Source organism: Anguilla rostrata, chromosome 3 (genome assembly GCF_018555375.3).
Source record: "Anguilla rostrata isolate EN2019 chromosome 3, ASM1855537v3, whole genome shotgun sequence".
NCBI lineage: Eukaryota > Metazoa > Chordata > Actinopteri > Anguilliformes > Anguillidae > Anguilla > Anguilla rostrata.
Window position 1 is genome coordinate 72,192,411 of NC_057935.1, and position 19,970 is coordinate 72,212,380.

General features: G+C 48.7%; 2 protein-coding genes across 3 annotated transcripts; one reads left to right on the plus strand and one right to left on the minus strand.

Moving 5' to 3' along the window:
- Positions 1 to 533: 533 nt before the first annotated feature.
- Positions 534 to 5,265, minus strand: eaf2 (ELL associated factor 2). The gene is made up of 6 exons (XM_064329684.1): positions 5,044 to 5,265; positions 4,352 to 4,446; positions 4,075 to 4,211; positions 3,080 to 3,249; positions 2,361 to 2,615; positions 534 to 2,136 (listed from the first exon to the last, which is right to left on the minus strand). Exons 1-6 carry the CDS (start codon positions 5,144 to 5,146, stop codon positions 2,087 to 2,089), a joined length of 810 nt encoding a protein of 269 aa, XP_064185754.1. The 5' UTR covers positions 5,147 to 5,265; the 3' UTR covers positions 534 to 2,086.
- Positions 5,266 to 5,340: 75 nt separating this feature from the next.
- Positions 5,341 to 19,188, plus strand: LOC135251845 (cilia- and flagella-associated protein 91-like). Of its 2 annotated transcripts, none has more exons than XM_064329676.1 (17): positions 5,341 to 5,459; positions 6,790 to 6,866; positions 7,608 to 7,762; positions 7,941 to 8,015; positions 8,477 to 8,533; positions 9,010 to 9,188; positions 9,755 to 9,932; positions 11,484 to 11,641; positions 12,188 to 12,373; positions 12,731 to 12,864; positions 12,965 to 13,078; positions 14,188 to 14,259; positions 14,917 to 15,063; positions 15,425 to 15,646; positions 16,314 to 16,462; positions 17,261 to 17,352; positions 17,986 to 19,188. In XM_064329676.1, exons 3-17 carry the CDS (start codon positions 7,632 to 7,634, stop codon positions 18,420 to 18,422), a joined length of 2,331 nt encoding a protein of 776 aa, XP_064185746.1. In that variant the 5' UTR covers positions 5,341 to 5,459; positions 6,790 to 6,866; positions 7,608 to 7,631; the 3' UTR covers positions 18,423 to 19,188. The 2 variants fall into 2 exon arrangements, with proteins under 2 accessions (XP_064185746.1, XP_064185745.1); XM_064329675.1 differs by lacking the exon at positions 5,341 to 5,459 and adding an exon at positions 6,324 to 6,559.
- Positions 19,189 to 19,970: the final 782 nt, after the last annotated feature.

Sequence of the window (19,970 nt, forward strand, 5' to 3'; positions counted from 1 at the left end):
GATGGGCTCAGGGTCCTGAAGCCAGCCGTGTCTCAGGGGGACGGGTTTCATGCCCCATGGGAAACAGGTAAGTGCGGCTTGGAGCTGCCCTCCCCTTTTATAAAACATATTGAGAAAGGTAACTCCTGCAGGCATCAGTCACAGCGAGGGAAAGTAAATCCCAGTTTTAAGCGGCTGTTGACTGTTCTCTGCTTCCGTGGGTGTGATTTTAATGGTCACTGACCTAATTTGAAATCAAGGCCTTCATTTGATTGAAAGCACATTCCTGCAAACCAGCGACCGTGAAGACCGCACCGCCGGACACAAAGAGGAGTCACAGGCGGGGAATCTGGAGCCGGACTGCCGGGAATCGCACAGTGCAGCGTTCCGCTGCGTTCATAACAAGGCTTCAGCATTTTAAAAAACGCAAACAACAACAAAAACCCGAGCCATTTTCCACTCTGGCGCAGGCTCACTTCAAAACCGATCACGCCCCATAATCCCCGTCACCGGCAGCAGCCGCAAAAACATCAGGGAAAATGAGAGGACACGGGTTGACTTTTAAAATCTTTATTGATCCATACATTTTCAGTACATACGCCAGCGAGTCACTGAGGGGCAGGTCCAGTGGGGTCACGGACCCGGCGGTGGCGACGCTGGGGTGGAGATGCTCTTCCGGAGGACCGTCCTGTCCGTAGGTCCGTTTGGGGTTCAGCGCGTCACGCCCACACGCGGGCTCAACGGCGGCCATAAGCACGCCCACATCTTTTCAGATTCTACACGATGCGTTTGTCACCAGACCATCAGCCCCTTAGAAAAGCGGTTCTTCTACTTCTTTTTTTTTTTTTTTTTTAATTGAGAAAGCATGTTGTGCGTATCACAGTGCCTGTACAAACACAGCTGCAGCCCTCTACACATAAATATCTCCTGTCTTAAGTCCCAGGAATGGTCAGGTAATCGACCACAGCTGAATACTAACAGCCAGTCATGGAAGTTTGAAATATTCAAGGAAATGAAAATGTTGCTGTAACTGAAAAAAAAAGATTTCTGCAAAAGCCTTCAGTTCACCATCCAAACACGTGCACATGATGATTTTAACCAGACTTAAATGTAGTTAATTACTAGCAGCTAAATGTCCATACTACACAAAGACCAAGTCCGTTGCCTCTCCATGTTTAAAACAAAAGTGTGTTGGTCTATTCTGCAAATATCGGAAAAATAAATAATCATGACGAGACAGATTCAAGTATTGCAGGTTTCAAGCGCAAAAGCCAAGAAGCATGATCTCTGAGATACATAATGTCTTCGTATGGGCTCATGACCTTAATTTTAAGACTCAAAAATGATTAAGTTTCTTATTTTAAGTATAAGTAGTGCAGCAATTCATCAAGACAAACATCCTTGATATGGCATAAGCAGCACAAGGGTCGAAAAAGCTCTACAAAGATCTGTTCAAGCAGAACACAAGTGAAAGTAATGAAAGTAGCTATCGTCCTCTTATTTCTGACTGAAGAAGCCACAGGTACTTCCTGACCTCCACAGGCTTTAAGGTCATACGGCTGTACAACATAAGGCAAAAGCTCAAGGCTCGTTCCATCGTTGAATGAGCGCTGACTTGACTGAAAAGATCTCCTTTGCTGAAGTCCAGCACAGAAAAGGCTACACTGGTATAGTGATATGGTTGAAGTACACTGAATGATCTTGGCAGCATAACACCACCCAAAAACTACACAACGCTGGCTTCCAGTTCTGCACTGAGTCCCCCCCCCCAAAGCAAAACAAAAAAAACAAAACTGAAAACAAATAATACAAGAGTTGCTCTTAAAGGAATCACAACATTCACTCCTGGTCCTCTGCACAACTGAGATGATAAACTGATAAAGTGATTGAAATAAAATACAGAAGAGATACTTTAAGGAATCCAACTCATAACGAGGCCATTCGGATAGGCAGAAATGCATGACTGTTCCACCAGCACATTTAGGCCTAAAAAGCCACGTTCCTTAAGGTGGTCAGGGCAGCAGACACACCTCTCTCCTTCACTCACTCACTCACTCACTCATTCCCCCTCTCTCTCTCTCTCTCTCTCTCCTCAGGTGATCCACAATCAGTAATCATCACTTTCACTTCCGGACTCACTCAGCTGAAGGTCGTTTTCTGTGGAAGAGAGGGGGAATGAATCACTCTAAATGCATAAGGACAGAAGCACTGGGCCAGTATTCATGACGTCGCTCAGGGTTTGAGAGCTGATCTAGGATCAGTTTTTCCCCCAGCCGTACCCAAACCTCGTCCTCTATGAGCGACGATGGCCAAACTGAACCCAGATCAGCACTCCTGCTCTGAAACGCTTTGTGGGCAGGGGGGTCTGATTCGGGACTTACTGAGCGTGCTCATCAAGTGGCCGCCGCCCCCGGCCTCCTCGGCGCGACTGTGAGAGGCGGAGATGACGGGCATGCTGTGGGCGGGGCCAGAGGAGTGGGCGGGGCCGGAGGGAGCGGGGGGGCGGGGCCGAGCCTCGTCCTCGGAGTCGCTGCTGCTGCTGGAGCTGTCCTCGCTGCTGGAGGAGGAGCTTCGGGACTCAGAGGAGCTGCCCCCGCTGCTCATCTGATCCATCTCCCGGGCCTCGGCCATCAGCTCTGCGTGGGATTGGTCAGCCTGGTTACCATGCCGACACCGCGTGCGCCCACTAACCACAACCCAGGCATGGTTACCATGCCGACACCGTGTGCACCCACTAACCACAACCCAGGCATGGTTACCATGCCGACACTGTGTGCACCCACTTACCACAACCCAGGCATGGTTACCATGGCCACACTGTGTATCCAGTTACCACAACCCAGGCAAGGACAAAGGGAGTATGTTCTATTTTTGATTATTTTGAAAAAAATGTTGTGTGTGTTTTCAAAAATGAAAGATAATGACTTTATCATTTCCCCCCTGATAATTTGATTATTGCATTTTGTTACTGTGCATTTCTTTTAATCAACGAAACACACAAAGGGCACATTTTATGAACAGCTTTGAATTAATAAAATTTTTCAATATCTTGAGCTTAAATGAAAAGATAGTTCTTTTTTCGGGGGGGGGGGGGGTGTACCTCTTTCGATATCGTCCATGGGGGAGCTGGGGGAGAGCTTTTCTTTGGGAGGGGAGCTCTTGGAGCCGGACGGGGCCTTGCTGCCTCCCCCATTCCCACTCTTCATCTGCTGGCTCAGCCGATTGGTCTGCTGCTCCAGCCGGGACTGGATCTTACTGCTGCCCTCCGCCCTGAGGGAAAACAGCACTTAGGACAATCCCATCAGCCCTGAAAACAGCACTTAGGACAATCCCATCAGCCCTGAAAACAGCACTTAGGACAACCCCACCAGCCCTGAAAACAGCACTTAGGACAATCCCATCAGCCCTGAAAACAGCACTTAGGACAATCCCATCAGCCCTGAAAACAGCACTTAGGACAATCCCATCAGCCCTGAAAAGAGCACTTAGGACAACCCCACCAGCCCTGAAAACAAACAGCACTTCCGGACAATCCCACCACGTCTATATTAAAACTGGAACAGCTCATCCTTACTCCACAGCTTTGGATAACTGCTGCAGTTCAGGTTCAAACCTGAGGTTTAGACTCCAGCTAAGTGCACTGCAATGGACCCAGGGGTCCCCAGTACCCAGACTGAAAACCACTGGACCACACCTACAGTTCTTCTCACCTGCTTTTTTTGGGGTATACATTAGCCTGTGGCCTTCAAGGTCCAGAGTAGAAGAGCCCTGGTTTAAGGTCAGGCTACTCTATTTCTCAGAAGTCCTGAACACAGCTGGTTTAAATTAACGTGAGACTTCTAAACTCTTTTTCTCAAGATCCTCCAGCTTCCCAGCAGCCACTGTCTGGGTCTGGTAACCACTGTGATGTTCTGAAGAAGGGAGGAAAGCCGAAATTGGTACAACCAGAATATTGATTCGATGCAGGATGGCAAATGGTGGGTAAAAACCACAGAGCCTACAGCAGCCCAGCATGAGGGCTGACAAGCCCCAGCTTATGGTCTGATAATGGAAAGAACATCAGAACAGCAGACATTCCCAGGCTGGCTCACACACCTGGTCTTCTTCACCGCAATGTTGCTGTTGAGCTTTTCCAGCCGGTATTCCCCGGTGTCGTGGTTCACGATCAGGATGCATTCTTTCATGTACGGTCGCTTGGAGCCTTTGAAAACCGTTATCGGTGCGGTCGATCCCTTGGGCACAGGATAAGCAGATGTCAGATTCGTATGCCGTTGTCAATTCATATCGCTCACATGTACACTTTCCCGTCCACTGTTAAGATTAACATTAACCCGGTAGATATAATGGGGAAAGGTTTTAAAAAATGACGTACCTCCAGATTTGGCAAAGTAATCGTCACCTGCTCTCCTTTCCCGACCTCCAGCTCCCCCTCGCATGCGGTGTCAATGGAAGCGGGTTTGAAATCATCTGTGTGGAAAAACACGACATTATACAAGGCCATTTTTGGAACTGCGTGATTGCGGTAGTAGCGTAAATCAAAAGGAAAATTCTTTGTAATAAGAGAATACTACTTTATTGCTAAGTAGGCCTAATTTAACGCTACACAGAGTGACAGTTTTATTCAGCTGAGCGATGCGTTTAATTTAATCCTCTAGAGGGCACTGTAGCTCCACGGTTTTCTCATATTTCCGAGATAATTAAAACTCAAGACTCTAGCTAAACAAAACTGTCAAAATACAATCCACTAACTTAAGAAACAAACACGTAACGTGATGAACAAATTTAAACTAAACAACTTACGTGTCTCGCCACAAACTAATGCGGATGCGAGGAAATCCACTAGCACAGATCATTTCGGCATAATTTTAGCCAGTTAAACTAGCTAGCCTGCTGCCCAGCTGGCTTTCTATAAGCCTGAAAGCAGGCAAGGAGCTAGATTCTTCAATATGTGTTAGCAGAAACGGTCTGCAAATTATTAACTTAACACAATCCACTGACAGACCATATTTATCCTAATATCTGAACTAGCTAAGCGTGTTCATACGAAATATACTTGTTACTTACATCGTACTGTGTGGAATGCGCTTTTCGGTTGTTTCTCAAATGTTTCGCCTAATTTGAGAACGTGTTCTTGGTTGTCAAAGTTTGAGTAAGCTGCTCCATTCATTCTAACAAAAGTTTGCTACCATATGTTACCAACATGTAACTTTTCTCTTCCATTCGATACCATCTATGGCATTATAGGCCACATCACTTCTGAACCTGCGGTTAGTTCTTTTTTTTCCTTCTCGTGATTGGCTGGATTTTCTCCAAAAGCCGCCATTCGCCTTTCTCTCCATTGTCTGATTCATTCAAAGGCAAGTCAATCAACGCTTTCACAATTTCAGCGGAAGTTGTCTCCCCCACGGACTCCCCCCACGTCAGCCTCACTGATCCCTGTCACATGATATGAGTGTGCACCGCAGTGCTTTCGTGGAATGGTGATTTCTGCACGTTTTCATATCATTGAAAGAAAAAGTATTTCAGGTGTTTTTTCGGTCTTAATTTTGCGATACAGAGTTTATCAAAGTTGATATCACGTTAATGTCAACAATGGCAACGTAATTCTTATCTGGCCAGTTGTTTATTCGCTACACGGGAATGAGTTATTTTCTCCAGTTGGACGTTCATCACAGGTGTACATGCAGCAATAATTTAACAATGTGGGAATAAATAATTAAACAATGTAGGAATAAGACCTGATTTTTGATACTAAACGTGCAGTTAGTAACACTTGTTCAGCCAGTGTCAAATGGGAATAAATATATAGCCTATCAATCGAATTCAAATTAACCAACGTCCTCACAATGTAATATCAATATAAAAGTAAGACGATAAAATGTGAATTCTAAAATCTAAGAGAGAGTTCAAACGCAGAAAATACACGTCATTTATAAAACTGAGTCTATTCGACTACATCATGGACTGGCTAAACAAATGTGTTCTCTCTTTTTCTCCTATTATTGCTCTGACATAGCCTATGCACACGCTAATGTGCTGATTGCGTCTGTGAAGCAAATCAGAAAGAGGTTGCTGCTCACAAATGCACACCGAAGAACATTAATTCCAGAATGGAAAAATACAACGTTCTGCCTATTTTTATCTATTTTATATATTGAATAATGTTGAACGGTTTGATTTCAGTCCATGCACTTGCTCGTAAAAAGACATTATTTACTTTAACATAATGTGAAATGTAAATGTGTTATTTCTACTGCCTCACCAACAACTTATTTACAACGAATATGGTTCCGCGGCACTTTCCTTCCTGTGTTAGACGGATGTAACTGTTTACAATCACCATAGCAACCTCCCTGCCAGAACCTCAAAAGGCTTAGCAGCTCTGATGTGAGAACGAAGCTGTCAGTGATTAACTCTGTTAAAGAATTTCACTTATTTTATGCATACATACTAATCTTTTCTGTATTTTTTTAAAATCAAACATTAAAAATGAGTCTGGGAGTCACTCATACACTTAATCGGCGAAATGAGGGTACTTTTAGAGGGTATAAACAACAACGGGCGCACGACTATCTGTATGGTGAGTTCATTTCCAGCGCTAGCTTCAGCTAGCTGAGGTTTAACTTCATTCTTTTCCAAGAAAATGTACATTTTCCACTACTGTGGTATAGTCTAAGGCAAAATGGTAAGCAAATAAATACCCCCCTGATGTGTAGCGTTCTATGTAAATGGTTAAACATATATAGACAAATAGCTAAATGGTAAATGTTTGATCATGAATGACGTTCGAATTTCTTTGCACACATTCAGATCCAGTTTGCACCTTCGGTAGTGAAACTGATCATACCCGGGCACGATTCCAAGCCTTGGCGTCTCTAGGGCGGGTGGTAAGTATGTTTCTGTCCTTCTACCTGCCTATCTGTGTAAAAATAACAACTTGCCTTACCTATGCACGTACATTTGCAAGACTGTATGGGTACTGTACATTTCCCGGAGTATGTAGGCCTACCCATTATTATTATTATTATTATGGTAATAATCATCATCTTCATCATTATTAATACATGTATATTTGGAGACTGTACAAAATAGTCAGACAATGCATGTGACATGTACACTTTTTATAGTAGGTTATTGTGATGTGTGCATTCATCTCTCACAAGATCTGACCAGACACACCTTGAGGTGATGGGTCAATTGCAGTGTGTCCTTCGCTGGAGTTTAAACCCTAGGTGTAAACCTCTAGGCCACAAAACTGCATGTAAACGGGAACAGCACATCCTTAGCCCACAGCTTTGGATAGGTTTTCCCAAGTTGGGATGCAGTGCTGTGGTCCAGTGGTTTTAACCTGAGGTTTAAACAGCTAAGCACACACTGCAGTTGACCCATACAGTCTAGTGGATCATGTTTGTGCAATTTTGCCATGAATATAAAATTTGAAAAACAAAATGTATGAATCCAAATAACACATCTAAAGTCTAGATTTTAGAAATCTAGATTCCAGCATTTAAAAAATCCAATTATAACCCTTCATGCCGAGACAGTTAAAACGTAGACCGATGTGAATATTTTGTGAATTGTTGCATCAATTTTTGGTCACGTTCGCTGTTTGTATCCGACCCTCTCAGAAAAAAGTTCCGGAATTTAAGACCATGTTCAGCGAGCTCCCCCACCGCCCGCGGTATAGCCTGCGTCTGGACGCCGCGGATCCCGTGCCCGCGTTCATCGACCGGCGCTGGCGAGGACTCGCGGAGCAGCGGAAGGAGGCGATGCGGCGCGCGGGGTAACGGCGCTAGCGCTCGCGCTCTAATGCTGAGACGGAAACGACTGTGACGCTTAAAAATGAACTCAAGTGAAGAAAGTCCGGCTCTGCATAGCTTTCCGCGGGTTGATTATGTGGAAATATTGAAGTGCCTTTCAAACTCTGTATGACAGTGCACGGAATGTTTTTGTGTTTTTAGATTCAACCCAGCAGCCCATGGCGATCCGGGGGACTGCGATATTTCAGGTGCCGATCGATGGAAGTTTTTCAAGCGGTAAACTGCCCCCCCCCCCCCCCCCACACACACACCTTTTTTTAAGCAAAGTGCACTGATGCAGAGCAGAACTATGAGTCAGTATATGGATTGTTGCTTGTATTGCAACTGACTGTTGTGAGAGACATTTACTTAGTTGCAAAGCACTCTGTGATGCTTGATATGTGTGTGTGTGTATGTGTGTGAGTGTGTGTGTGTGTGTGTGCATGCATGTTTGAGTGTGTGTGTGTGTGAGTAATATCATTTTGTGCATCCAGTGCAGTGAATACCTGGGAGACCCTAGCTATTTGCAGGGGATCTGCTACAGAGACCTCAGCATATGGCTGGAAATCAGGAACTGTGTGACTGTGGGATTTGTTCCTGTTCCTGTCACAACATTATTTTTGTATGTAAAACTTGTATGTACTTTTTAATGGAGCAATGCTGTGGTTCCCCCCCCCCCCCCGTTTCCTCCCGTACAGGCCGCTGCTTCCCTTCACCCAGCTCGTGCCCCCAGATGTAGTCTTTGCCGTGCCAAAGTGAGTGTGCGACTGCGTGCGACTCCGTACCAGTTCTGCTCTCCATTTTAATGACAGACCGGAGTTTCTGTGACCTCAAGGTTCTATTTCTCTCGCACGGGGGTCCCTAATCTTATCCGAAAAGTGCCAGCGTGGACGCACGTTTTTGTTTAAGCCCAGAACTACGACACCTGTTTCAGCTAATTAGCTAATCACGGTGTTTAACCGAGCCCTTGATAAATAGAATCGGGTGTCTTAGTGCTAAAACAAAAACCTGCACCCACACTGGCCCTTTTCGCCTAAGATTAGACCCCCCTGATTTAGCACATTGGTACTGTGTTGTTAAGACATAAAGGTACTTCTCCTCATGGGTAGTACTGCGACTGTGATTTAACCTTATATGAGTGCATGCTCACACACACACAGGAGTGGGCGGGGCCTGCTAAATTAATGCATTGTGATGTCATGAAGGCATTGTGATGTCACGCGTTTGGCAGGAGCCCGCGGTTCAGCATGGAGGGGGCCCAGGAGCACGTCCCGGTCGCGGCCCACCGCACGGTGCACACGCAGACCGACTACCGGGACAGCGAGGCGCAGACGGACCCCTACACCCCCAAATACGCCGTGCGCCCCGGATCCAGCCCCGAGCTGCTCACCCTGGTCACGCTCACCTGGAGTACGTTCAGCTTCATCTTGGCTGATGCACCACAGCCAGCTGTGAATGCCAGCCTAGTGCTGTGCAGGACCAACCACAACAATATTTTTGGCTACACTGCTGTCACGTGCCTCACTGGAAAAACTTCACACAGAGCTGCGGTTGTATTTAGTTTCAGTGCTGTCTGTCCTTTTCCTGAACCTGCGTTCAGCTGAGTGTGTCACGTAGTGCAGTAGATTAAAAAGCTGTTAAAATTGCCAGTTTTCAGTTCTGGCTTTAGAAGAAGCATTGAAAAAGCTTGATGATGCCCATCATTTCAGAGCTTTATCAGAAGTGGTGCCGGTAATTGACCAAGGCCTCTCTCTCTCTCTTCCTAATCTCTCTGCCCCCCCCCTTTCTCTCTCTCTCTCTCTCTCTCTCACACACTCTCTCACTGTCTCTCTCTCGCTCTCTTTCTCACTATCTCCCTCTCTCTCTCTGTGACATGTCTCATCCTCACACGCCCATCTCCCCTGCCCCCGCCTCGCACCAGCCCCTCCCCCCCCATGCCTGTCCTGCCACCCGCGCCCCCCCCCCCCCCCTTGCAGACCGCGGGCTGCCCGCTGGCCTGGCGGAGGTGCAGATGATCGAGCGCATGAGGCAGAAGAGGGCCTGGGAGGCATCGCTGCCCCCGCTGAGCGACCTGGCCCAGCTGCACAAGAGGAAGAGGATGATGGAGGCCATGGAGAGGAAGGAGTGGGCCTTCAGAGAGAGCGAGATTCAGAAGTGAGTGAGGGACCTGCGTCTGAAGGCTGTGTTACGCTACTTGCTCACTACGCACTTTTAAATTATTGAGGAGGTATGCAAACCAAAGGGAGTCTAAAGGAGACTTAGGGGGATTTTGATTGAGGCTTTTAAATTCATAAAGGGGATCAACGAAGTGATTCTTCAGAGTTCTGTTAGTGGAACCAGGGGGCATAAATGAGCACAGTAACTATCAAGGTAAATTCCACACAAACATTAGAAAGAATTTTTTAATGCAGAGAGTATTCAATGTGTGGAACAGCCTGCCAGGTCACGTAGTAGAGGCAGAAACTCTGGGGGATTTCAGGACCAGGTTTGACGTGGTGTTGGATTCTGCTTAGTCTAGTGTAGGTAATCAGAGCACTAGGTACACTTTGGTTAGGAAAATGGCGAGCAATGTTGGGCTGAATAGCCTGTCCTCATTATGTTATGTTATGTTATTTATGCGGTTGTAGTCTGCAGTCTTTATGTGGTCCGTGCCACACAATGCCTCCACTACACAGACCCATTTTTACGCGTACCCCGCTGAAGTATAAATCAGGCCTCAGTCTTACCTGTACTGTACCAGGAAGAGACCAGGCCAAGAGGGCAGCGCAGAAATGACGCCTGGATGCAGAGCACAGCAGCGGGGACTGCACCTGGATCAGTGCTGCTCTGTGTGCCATGTAGGGACTCGGAAGCAGCCCTGTCACTCACACCTGTTACCTGTCACTCACACCTGTTGCCTGTCACTCCACCTCTTTCTCGGCTGCAGCCCGGGGGGGTAAAGGACGTGGTTTATGTGAGTCACGATAGGCCAGTTAAAGCTGCTGGCTGCGTCAGCGCAGCTCAGAATGAATGCGTGACTGCGTTCGATAATTACAGGGGAGACGCAGGAATAACACACAGTGTGCACACTGCGCTCCAAACCTTGCACCGGAATGTTAGTGTAACCAATCAGGGCCTGTCCTGGGAAGCCCCACCTGCCAGTGCAGTCTCACCTCATCCTACCTTGTCAGGTTTTGTCAGGTCATTGTTGACTGGCACAACAAGCAAGGACGGTTTTTACACTTATATTGAGTTCTGTCAGACGAATTCCTGAAAAATAAAAAAACCACCACAGCATGGCGATAGACTTTCTTCAAGTACAGCTTGGCTGTATGAGCTTTGGGAACTGTTGTGTGGGAGGGATGCAGATTATGACCCAAAGTTGGCTGAATTTGGTGAAAGCCCTCAGAAATCATGCTGAGTGCACAGCAGGAAAATACAAAGATGGTGGGGGGTAACAGCCCACGGCTCGCCCTCATGTGACCCCTCCATGTGACTGCGCCCCATGTGACCACCCCCATATTACCCCCCATGTGACCCCCCCATATTACCCCCCATGTGACCCCACCATGTGACCCCACCATATGACCCCACCATGTGACTCGCCCCATGTGACCACCCCATACGACCCCCATGTGACCCCCTCATGTAACCACCATGTGACCGCTCCATGTGACCACCCCATGTGACCGCCCCCCCAATGTGCCCCTCCATGCCCCCCCCCAGGCTGCAGGAGAGGCGGCTGGAGCTGCTGACTCAGCTGCTGAGCCAGAGGGAGGAGCGGCAGCAGCAGCTGCTTGTCAAACACCTGGACGCTCGCTTCGCCCAGCGCCAGCGCGACAAGGACGCCAAGATCAGGAAGATCCGCAAGGACTACGTCCTCTGTGAGCGCCGCCGCCCTCCTCTTCCTCACCCCGCTCTTCCTCCTCCGCTCACACGCGCGATCAGAATGGCGGAGGGCGTGTGGCAGAAAGGGAGTAATCACACAGAGGGGAAGCGTTGTATCTACTGTATCCTTGTTTTTAAAAAAGTCATTTCAGGTGTGTAAAAGACCAGATGTCCCACGTTAGCTCATTTCTTGAGGAAGCTATGAGGGAGGGGCCTGTAGGTTTAGCAGTGGAAGTGCGCCTCCTCGCTTTGGGCCATTGGTCACAGTGTGGGAGTCTGCGCCTCCTCCCTTTGGGCCGTTGGTCACAGTGTGGGGGTCTGCGCCTCCTCGCTTGTTGGGCGCCTTGTTCCACGGTGGGGGTCTGCGCCTCCTCGCTTTGGGCCGTTGGTCACAGTGTGGGGGTCTGCGCCTCCTCGCCTTGGGTCGTTGGTCACAGTGTGGGGGTCTGCGCCTCCTCGCTTTGGGCTGTCAGTCACAGTGTGGAGGTCTGCGCCTCCTCGCCTTGGGCCGTTGGTCACGGTGCGCCTCCTCTGGCCTGCAGCGATCAGGAGGCTGATGGAGAAGAGGAGGAACGTGGAGGGGAAGCTGCGCAGGAGGGGCGTCGTGGAGGAGTACTGCAGCCGCGGGACGCGTGCCTCCACCCCCGTCTCCCGAATCGCACGCTTCCCCGACGGGGACGGCGACGGGCCAATCAGCGTCAAGGACTGGCTCCAGAACACTTACGAAGGTTTGGGTTCACAAAGTATTGGGTTTTAGTAGCCCTCTTAACTCTTAATAACTCTTAATAGCTCTGAATGTAGCATTATTAACACTGAATGTAGTGTTATTAGCTCTAAATGTAGCTTTATTAACTCTGAATGTAGTGGTATTAGCTCTGAATGTAGCGTTATGTAGGGTTATTAACTCTGAATGTAGCGTTATGTAGGGTTATTAACTCTGAATGTAGCGTTATGTAGGGTTATTAACTCTGAATGTAGCGTTATGTAGGGTTATTAACTCTGAATGTAGCGTTATGTAGGGTTATTAACTCTGAATGTAGCGTTATGTAGGGTTATTAACTCTGGACGTGGCCTATGCTGTTCAGGCCTGCTGGTGCTGGAGTCCACGCTGCCGCTGTCCGTCACAGAGGCCTGTATCCGCGCGCCCAAACCCAGGACGGGGAGCGGGTTCGTCCGGCGGGCAGACCGGCGGGAGATGGAGCTGGTCAGGACACACGAGGTACGGCTAACGCCAGCGGCTCCCGCAGTACGGGTGCGTGGGTGTTAGAGACAGGTGCGTCAGGGTTGCCGGGGGTGACGCAGGTGTATTTCCCCCCCAGGAGCTGAAGGAGAGGAAGGTGAAGGTGGAGGAGAAGAAGCCGCTGCGCTTCCTGTACAAGATTGAGAAACCCGCCCCTCGCCCCCCCACCCCGGCCGTCACACCCCCGCCCGCGGTACTCCAGCCATTTTATATTTCAGCTTTTATTTCTGTCTGCGGGTCCAAACACAGCGTCAGCCTGTCAGTAATGTGTCAGTAATGTGTGTCAGTAGTGTGTGTCAGTAGTGTGTGTCGGTAATGTGTGTTGGTAATGTGTGTCAGTAATATGTGTCAGTAATGTGTGTCAGTAATGTGTGTCAGTAGTGTGTGTTGGTAATGTGTGTTGGTAATGTGTGTCAGTAATATGTGTCAGTAATGTGTGTCAGTAATGTGTGTCAGTAGTGTGTGTCGGTAATGTGTGTCGGTAATGTGTGTTGGTAATGTGTGTCAGTAATATGTGTCAGTAGTGTATGTCAGTAGTGTGTGTCGGTAATGTGTGTTGGTAATGTGTGTCAGTAATATGTGTCAGTGCATGTCAGTAGTGTGTGTCGGTAATGTGTGTCAGTAATGTGTGTCAGTAATGTGTGTCGGTAGTGTGTGTCGGTAATGTGTGTCGGTAATGTGTGCCAGTAATATGTGTCAGTAATGTGTGTCAGTAGTGTGTGTTGGTAATATGTGTAAGTAGTGTGTCAGTAGTGTGCGTCAGTAGTGTGTGTCAGTAGTGTGTGTCGGTAATATATGTCAGTAATGTGTGTTGGTAATGTGTGTCAGTAATGTGCGTCAGTAGTGTGCGTCAGTAGTGTGTGTCAGTAGTGTGTGTTGGTAATATGTGTAAGTAGTGTGTCAGTAATGTGTGTCAGTAGTGTGTGTCGGTAATATATGTCAGTAATGTGTGTTGGTAATGTGTGTCAGTAATATGTGTCAGTAGTGTATGTCAGTAGTGTGTGTCGGTAATGTGTGTCAGTAATGTGCGTCAGTAATGTGTGTCAGTAGTGTGTGTCAGTAGTGTGTGTCGGTAATGTGTGTCAGTAATGTGTGTCAGTAATGTGCATCAGTAGTGTGTGTCAGTAGTGTGTGTTGGTAATATGTGTAAGTAGTGTGTCAGTAATGTGTGTCGGTAATGTGTGTCAGTAATGTGTGTTGGTAATGTATGTCAGTAATGTGCGTCAGTAGTGTGTGTCAGTAATGTGAGTCAGTAGTGTGTGTCAGTACCGCTCTCTGTCTGTAATCTCCTCTCTGCGTTAGGGGGTTGAGGAGAGGGACCTGGCGGTCGTCTGTCTGCAGAAGCTGTTCAGAGGAGCTTCCAGCCAGCAGGCGGTGAGTTCATTAGGGCTCAGCTGCAGCAGTGGGAGTGTAGAGCTTCCGGAAAGATCTCACACACAGCCTGGGATTCCGGTTTGAATGTGCAAAAGCATGTGAATAATTTTTACATTTTTTTCTGTCAGGTAAATTTGTTAATGGTGTGTGTGTGTGTGGGTGGTTCTATGCGTGTGTATGTGTGCGAGTGTGTGGGTGTGTCTGTGCATGTGTGCCTGTCTGTATGTGGAGCATGTGAATGAAGTTTATTGGTATGCGACTGAAAATGTGAATGGAAACCTGGTATTTGTGAATGAAGGTTGTCTGCGTGTTTAGAGACTTGAGGGTGTGTGTGTGAGTGTGTGTGTGTGTGTGTGTGAGTGTGTGTGTGTGTGTGTGTGTGTGTGTGTGTGAGTGAGTGTGTGTGTATGAGTGTGTGTGGTGAGTGTGTGTGTGTGATGTGTGTGTGTGTGTGTGTTGTGTGAGTGTGTGTGTGAGTGTGTGTGAGTGTGTGTGTGTGTGTGTGTGTGTGAGTGTGTTGAGTGTGGGTGTGTGTGTGAGTGTGTGTGTGAGTGTGTGTGAGTGTGTGTGTGGGTGTGGGTTGTGAGTGTGTGTGGGTGTGGGTTGTGAGTGTGTGTGTGTGAGTGTGTGTGTTTATTTATTCTCGACTCCTTTCAGGTGTATGAGGAGAAGGAGAGGCGCTTGGAGCTCATCCAGGAGCTGCGCAGTACTCACGCTCTCCAGCAGGGGGAGCAGGAGCTGCAGAAGGCTGAGAAACAGGCCACACTGGCCCTGCAGAGACAGAGAGAGCTGCAGCATCACAAGGTGAGAGAAAAACACACAGATCATTACACACAGATCACCATATCATTACACACACACACTCTCTACCATATCATTACACGTGCAAACAACCATAGAGTGAGTTCCATGCACCCACAAGAACAGCCAGTTCTCCTAAGAAGATCATACAGTAATTTTATTTCCAGGACAACCAAAACAATGAAAATGTATTAAGTAAAGAAACTCAGATTCCCAGGTGCCCCTGTTCCAGGCGTTAAGTAAAGAAACTCAGATTCCCAGGTGCCCCTGTTCCAGGCGTTAAGTAAAGAAACTCAGATTCCCATGTGTCCCTGTTCCAGGCGTTAAGTAAAGAAACTCAGATTCCCAGGTGCCCCTGTTCCAGGCGCTGGAGGCGGAGGCGCTGCAGGCGGGTTTGGCGGGCGGCGTGGTGGCGGACATGCTGGACTTCCTGTGGAAGGAGCTGGAGCGGCTGCAGGAGGAGCGGCGGATCCACGCCTTCACGCTGCTCGCAGAGCGCCAGCGCCGCCTGCGGGAGGCGGAGGAGAGCGGGCGGAGACAGGCGGAGGAGAGGCGCCGCCGCGAGGAGGACGAGATCTTCAGACAGGTCAGCCCCCCTCCCTCTCTCTCTCCCTCCCTCTCTTCCTAATCTCTCTGTCTATCCCTTTGTCTCTCTGCCCTCTCTCTCTCTCCCCTCCCCCTCTCTCTCTCTCTTTCTTCTCTCCCTCTCCTCTCCTCTCTCTCTCTCTCTCTCTTTCTCTCTCCACTCTCCTCCCTCTCTCTCTCTCTCTCCCCTCTCCCCTCTCCTCTCTCTCTCCCCTCTCCCTCCTCTCTCCTGCTCTCTCCTCCCTCTCTCCTACTCTCCCTCCCTCTCTCTCTCTCTCTCTCTCCCTCCCCTCTCTCTCTCCTCTCCTCCTCTCCACTCTCTCTCTCTCTCTCTCTCTTCCTAATCTCTCTGTCTGCCCCCTCGCTCTCTTTCTGAACTCTACCTCCATCCTCTCCTGGTTTTCTTTTTCTCTCAGTTTGGAGCTTCTGGTTGAGGTCAATCTCGTTGCCACATTTCCCCCCTTCCTATTGGCCAGTGTTCTGATGAGATCAGGCCCCCTCCCACCCATTGGCCAGTGTGCTGATGAGACCAGGCCCTCCTACCGCTCATTGGCCAGTGTTCTGATGAGACCAGGCCCTCCTACCGCTCATTGGCCAGTGTTCTGATGAGACCAGGCCCTCCTGCCGCTCATTGGCCAGTGTTCTGATGAGTGCTCCCTGTGCCTCAGGTGGTGCAGGTGCACCAGGCCACAGTGGACCTGTACCTGGAGGACGTCATTCTGGGCGCCATTGAGAAGACGGCCGACGAACAGGCCAGAGAGGAAATCCACAGGATGGCCGAGGAGATCAACGACATCGCCTATGCCATGGAGGAGAGGTACATGCCTCAGTTAGATACGGGGGCTTTAGTGGGACGGGGGCTTTAGTGGGACGGGGCTTTAGTGGGACGGGGGCTTTAGTGGGACGGGGGCTTTGGTGGGACGGGGGCTTGGGTGGGACGGGGGCTTTAGTGGGACGGGGCTTGGGTGGGACGGGGGCTTTAGCGGGACGGGGGCGTTTGTGGGACGGGGGCTTTAGTGGGACGGGGGCTTGGGCAGGACGGGGGCTTTGGTGGGACGGGGGTTGGGTGGGACGGGGGCTTTAGGGGGGACGGGGGCTTGGGTGGGACGGGGCTTGGGTGGACGGGGGCTTTAGTGGGACGGGGCTTGGTGGGACGGGGGCTTTAGTGGGACGGGGCTTGGGCGGGACAGGGGCTTTAGTGGGACGGGGGCTTTGGTGGGACGGGGGCTTTTTGCGGGACGGTGGCTTGGGCAGGACGGGGGCTTGGGCAGGACGGGGGCTTTAGTGGGACGGGGGCTTTGGTGGGACGGGGGCTTTAGTGGGACGGGGCTTGGGTGGACGGGAGCTTGGTGGGACGGGGGCTTTAGCGGACGGGGCTTTGGTGGGACGGGGCTTTGGTGGGACGGGGCTTTAGTGGGACGGGGGCTTTAATGGACGGGGGCTTTAGTGGGACGGGGGCTTTAGTGGGACGGGGGCTTTGGTGGGACGGGGGCTTTGGTGGGACGGGGGCTTTAGTGGGACGGGGGCTTTGGTGGGACGGGGGCTTTAGTGGGATGGGGGCTTTGGTGGGACAGGCTCGGTCTGCTCTCTGATTCCGCCCCGTTTGGCCCCGCAGTCTGACCAGCGTGCGCTCGGAGGAGCTGGTGGCGGAGCTGGTGTACAGCTTCCTCATCCCCGAGGTGCAGAAGATCACCGTCAGGAACAGGGGTGGGTGTGTCCCCAAAAACCACACAGACCCTATAAAAACTATACAGACCCCACAAATACCAACACAAACCACACAGACCCTATAAAAACTATACAGACCCCACAAATACCAACACAAACCACACAGACCCTATAAAAACTATACAGACCCCACAAATACCAACACAAACCACACAGACCCTATAAAAACTATACAGACCCCACAAATACTATATATACTCCACATAAACCACACAGAACCACATGAAAGAATGTAACACGCTCACAGTGCCTCACTAGTGTGGTACAGTAATTCAGTTAAGATATAAAGGTAAGGAGTCACTCTTACTGAATAGATAGATGTCCTGGAGGGAGAAGAGGTTTGGGCAGAATGCACAGATTTGGCTGAAGGTTTGAGCAAAGATAGCGCTTCACTAATCAATGATCTCATTTTTCAAAGTGCTAATAATAACACACTAGTGTGCACAACAGTCTGTGAAACAAACTGTCAATTAATTAAAATTTAACTGCCATCCCAAGGTAAAAATAATATTGTTACTGTTATAGTAACATTAAATAATAAAATTAACTTTTTTCTTTTTTCTTTACCTAACCAAAAAAATGGCTGTCTGATTGGACCCTGTCCTGGGACAGTGAAGACCAGCCAGCAGCAGCACGTCCGGGCAGCTCGCCATATTATCCATGGGGCTGTGGAGGCAGCCACGGCGCCCCCTACTGGAACCTCAGAGTACTGTACACCTCCAGAGTGCTCCCCAACCCCCCCAGAGCGCCTCCCAACCCCCCCAGAGTGCCCCCGAACCCCCCCTGAGCGTCCCCCAACCCTCCCAGAGTACCCCCCACCACCCCCGTGCCTGGAGCCGGCCCCCGGAGGAGGAGACGATCGAGACTCTGCTCCAGAAGGAGGAGCTCCAGGGGAGGAGGCGCAGGGCCAGGGGGGAGAGGGAGGAGAAAAGGAGGGAAACTCGGGAGGGGAGAGAGGGGAGGGAGGACAAAAAGAGGAAAGGGAGGAAAGAGAGGGAGGAGAGGAGGAGGAGGAGGAGGAGGAGGAGGGCAAGGAACGAGGGGAATGAGATTTAAGAGGAGAGAGAGAAGGAGGGAAGTGAGGGAGAGAGAGGTGTACTCCTGTGTTCCACAGAGTGCAGCTGCCCTGGTAATGAGAGCATCCAGGAGCAATATTTCCCGAGCTAAATGGCCCTAAAATAAAAAAAATAAAAAAATGAACCATTTCATCTACACAAATCTCAAAACTGTTTCTGGTCAGCCAGATAAATGGAGGTGTATCTGTGGAACTCTGTCCTTCCTGGAGAGAAGAGGAGGAGGAACCAACCCTAATCTTCTCCCTCTTTTTCTTTTCTTCTCTGCTGAGATGGAGGTTTGGCTTCGGGCTATATTCTCTCTCCGAGAAACGGTTTATGGTATTGAGCAGTCACCACCATTCTCCAAGGTGTAGGTGAAAATGTAACGCATTTACCTGTGAGTCACAATAAAGGGCATGTGGAGTGAATCCTGGCTGGCCAGTACTTGGCTGCAACGTCTTCCTTGTGCAACAGTCTTGAGGAAAAATTAGTAAAATCGCTGCATTTTCCAAATCAGTGGAGGAATTGGCCTCTTTGTTGGTGCTGTTGGCATATTCCTTTATGAAACAGAAAGTAATTGCAAATGATGACTTATTCTTCACTACCGTCAAATTATAACCAAATTGCTTAATGGAGAATGTGCTGACAGAAAAGAATGCCTTGCAGTTAAAGGTGACTCAGCACTCAGGTGGAAAATAGCATCAGTGGATTGGGAAATGTGTATAAAGTGTTATCTGTTGAATAAAACTGTAGTAAAGTTTATAGTGTTATGCTTATATTTTTGTTCTGTCAATCAAAACAAGTGCTTGATTACTATGAAGTCGTATGTGCATGTTGTGTATGCCTTTGTAGATTATTATTTCCCAACAAAATAACCAAGAAGTAACCAAGTACTCTCATGCTGCTTCCTCAGAAGACTGGCACAGAATTTTAATGAGAAAGGGAGGGAGACTTTTCATTTTTTATCTCACTTCTCCCTATTTAATATTCACAAATGCTAGCCTATTCTTGTCATAAACATTCTTGCAACGGGAACAGATGTCGTAAATGTATGAATGAAAAACTAGTTACAAAAGAGAGAGATGAGCTTTTCGAGAGATGAGAATGCTTTGCAAATTAGCGGTGTTATAATTAACACCCTGTTACAATACCACGCGAAATGGAAATCATGCAGGACGAATTTATTTATTTATTTTGCCATTTATCTCTATATTTGGTACATCCGGCCCTTTGTCTAAATCACAGGAGAATTAATAGCTATGCTTGCTGCCTGTAGGCATGTTTTGTGAACGAAACTGGAACGTATAGGACACAAGCTAGCAAATAAAGACGAGGCACTTTATTCCCTTATCCATAAAACAAAAATAATTCATAAAATAAAAAAAAGAATAAGTAAACAACCAAACACACAAACGGGGCAAAAAAAAACAACTGAAAACGAGGCTAGAAGTAAGCATGAAACTGTCCAAAACCAAATAAATAAGAAAACCGAGCTGGCTATCATTCAGAAGTGCGTGGCTGTGGGCGGGGCGGCGGCTGTCC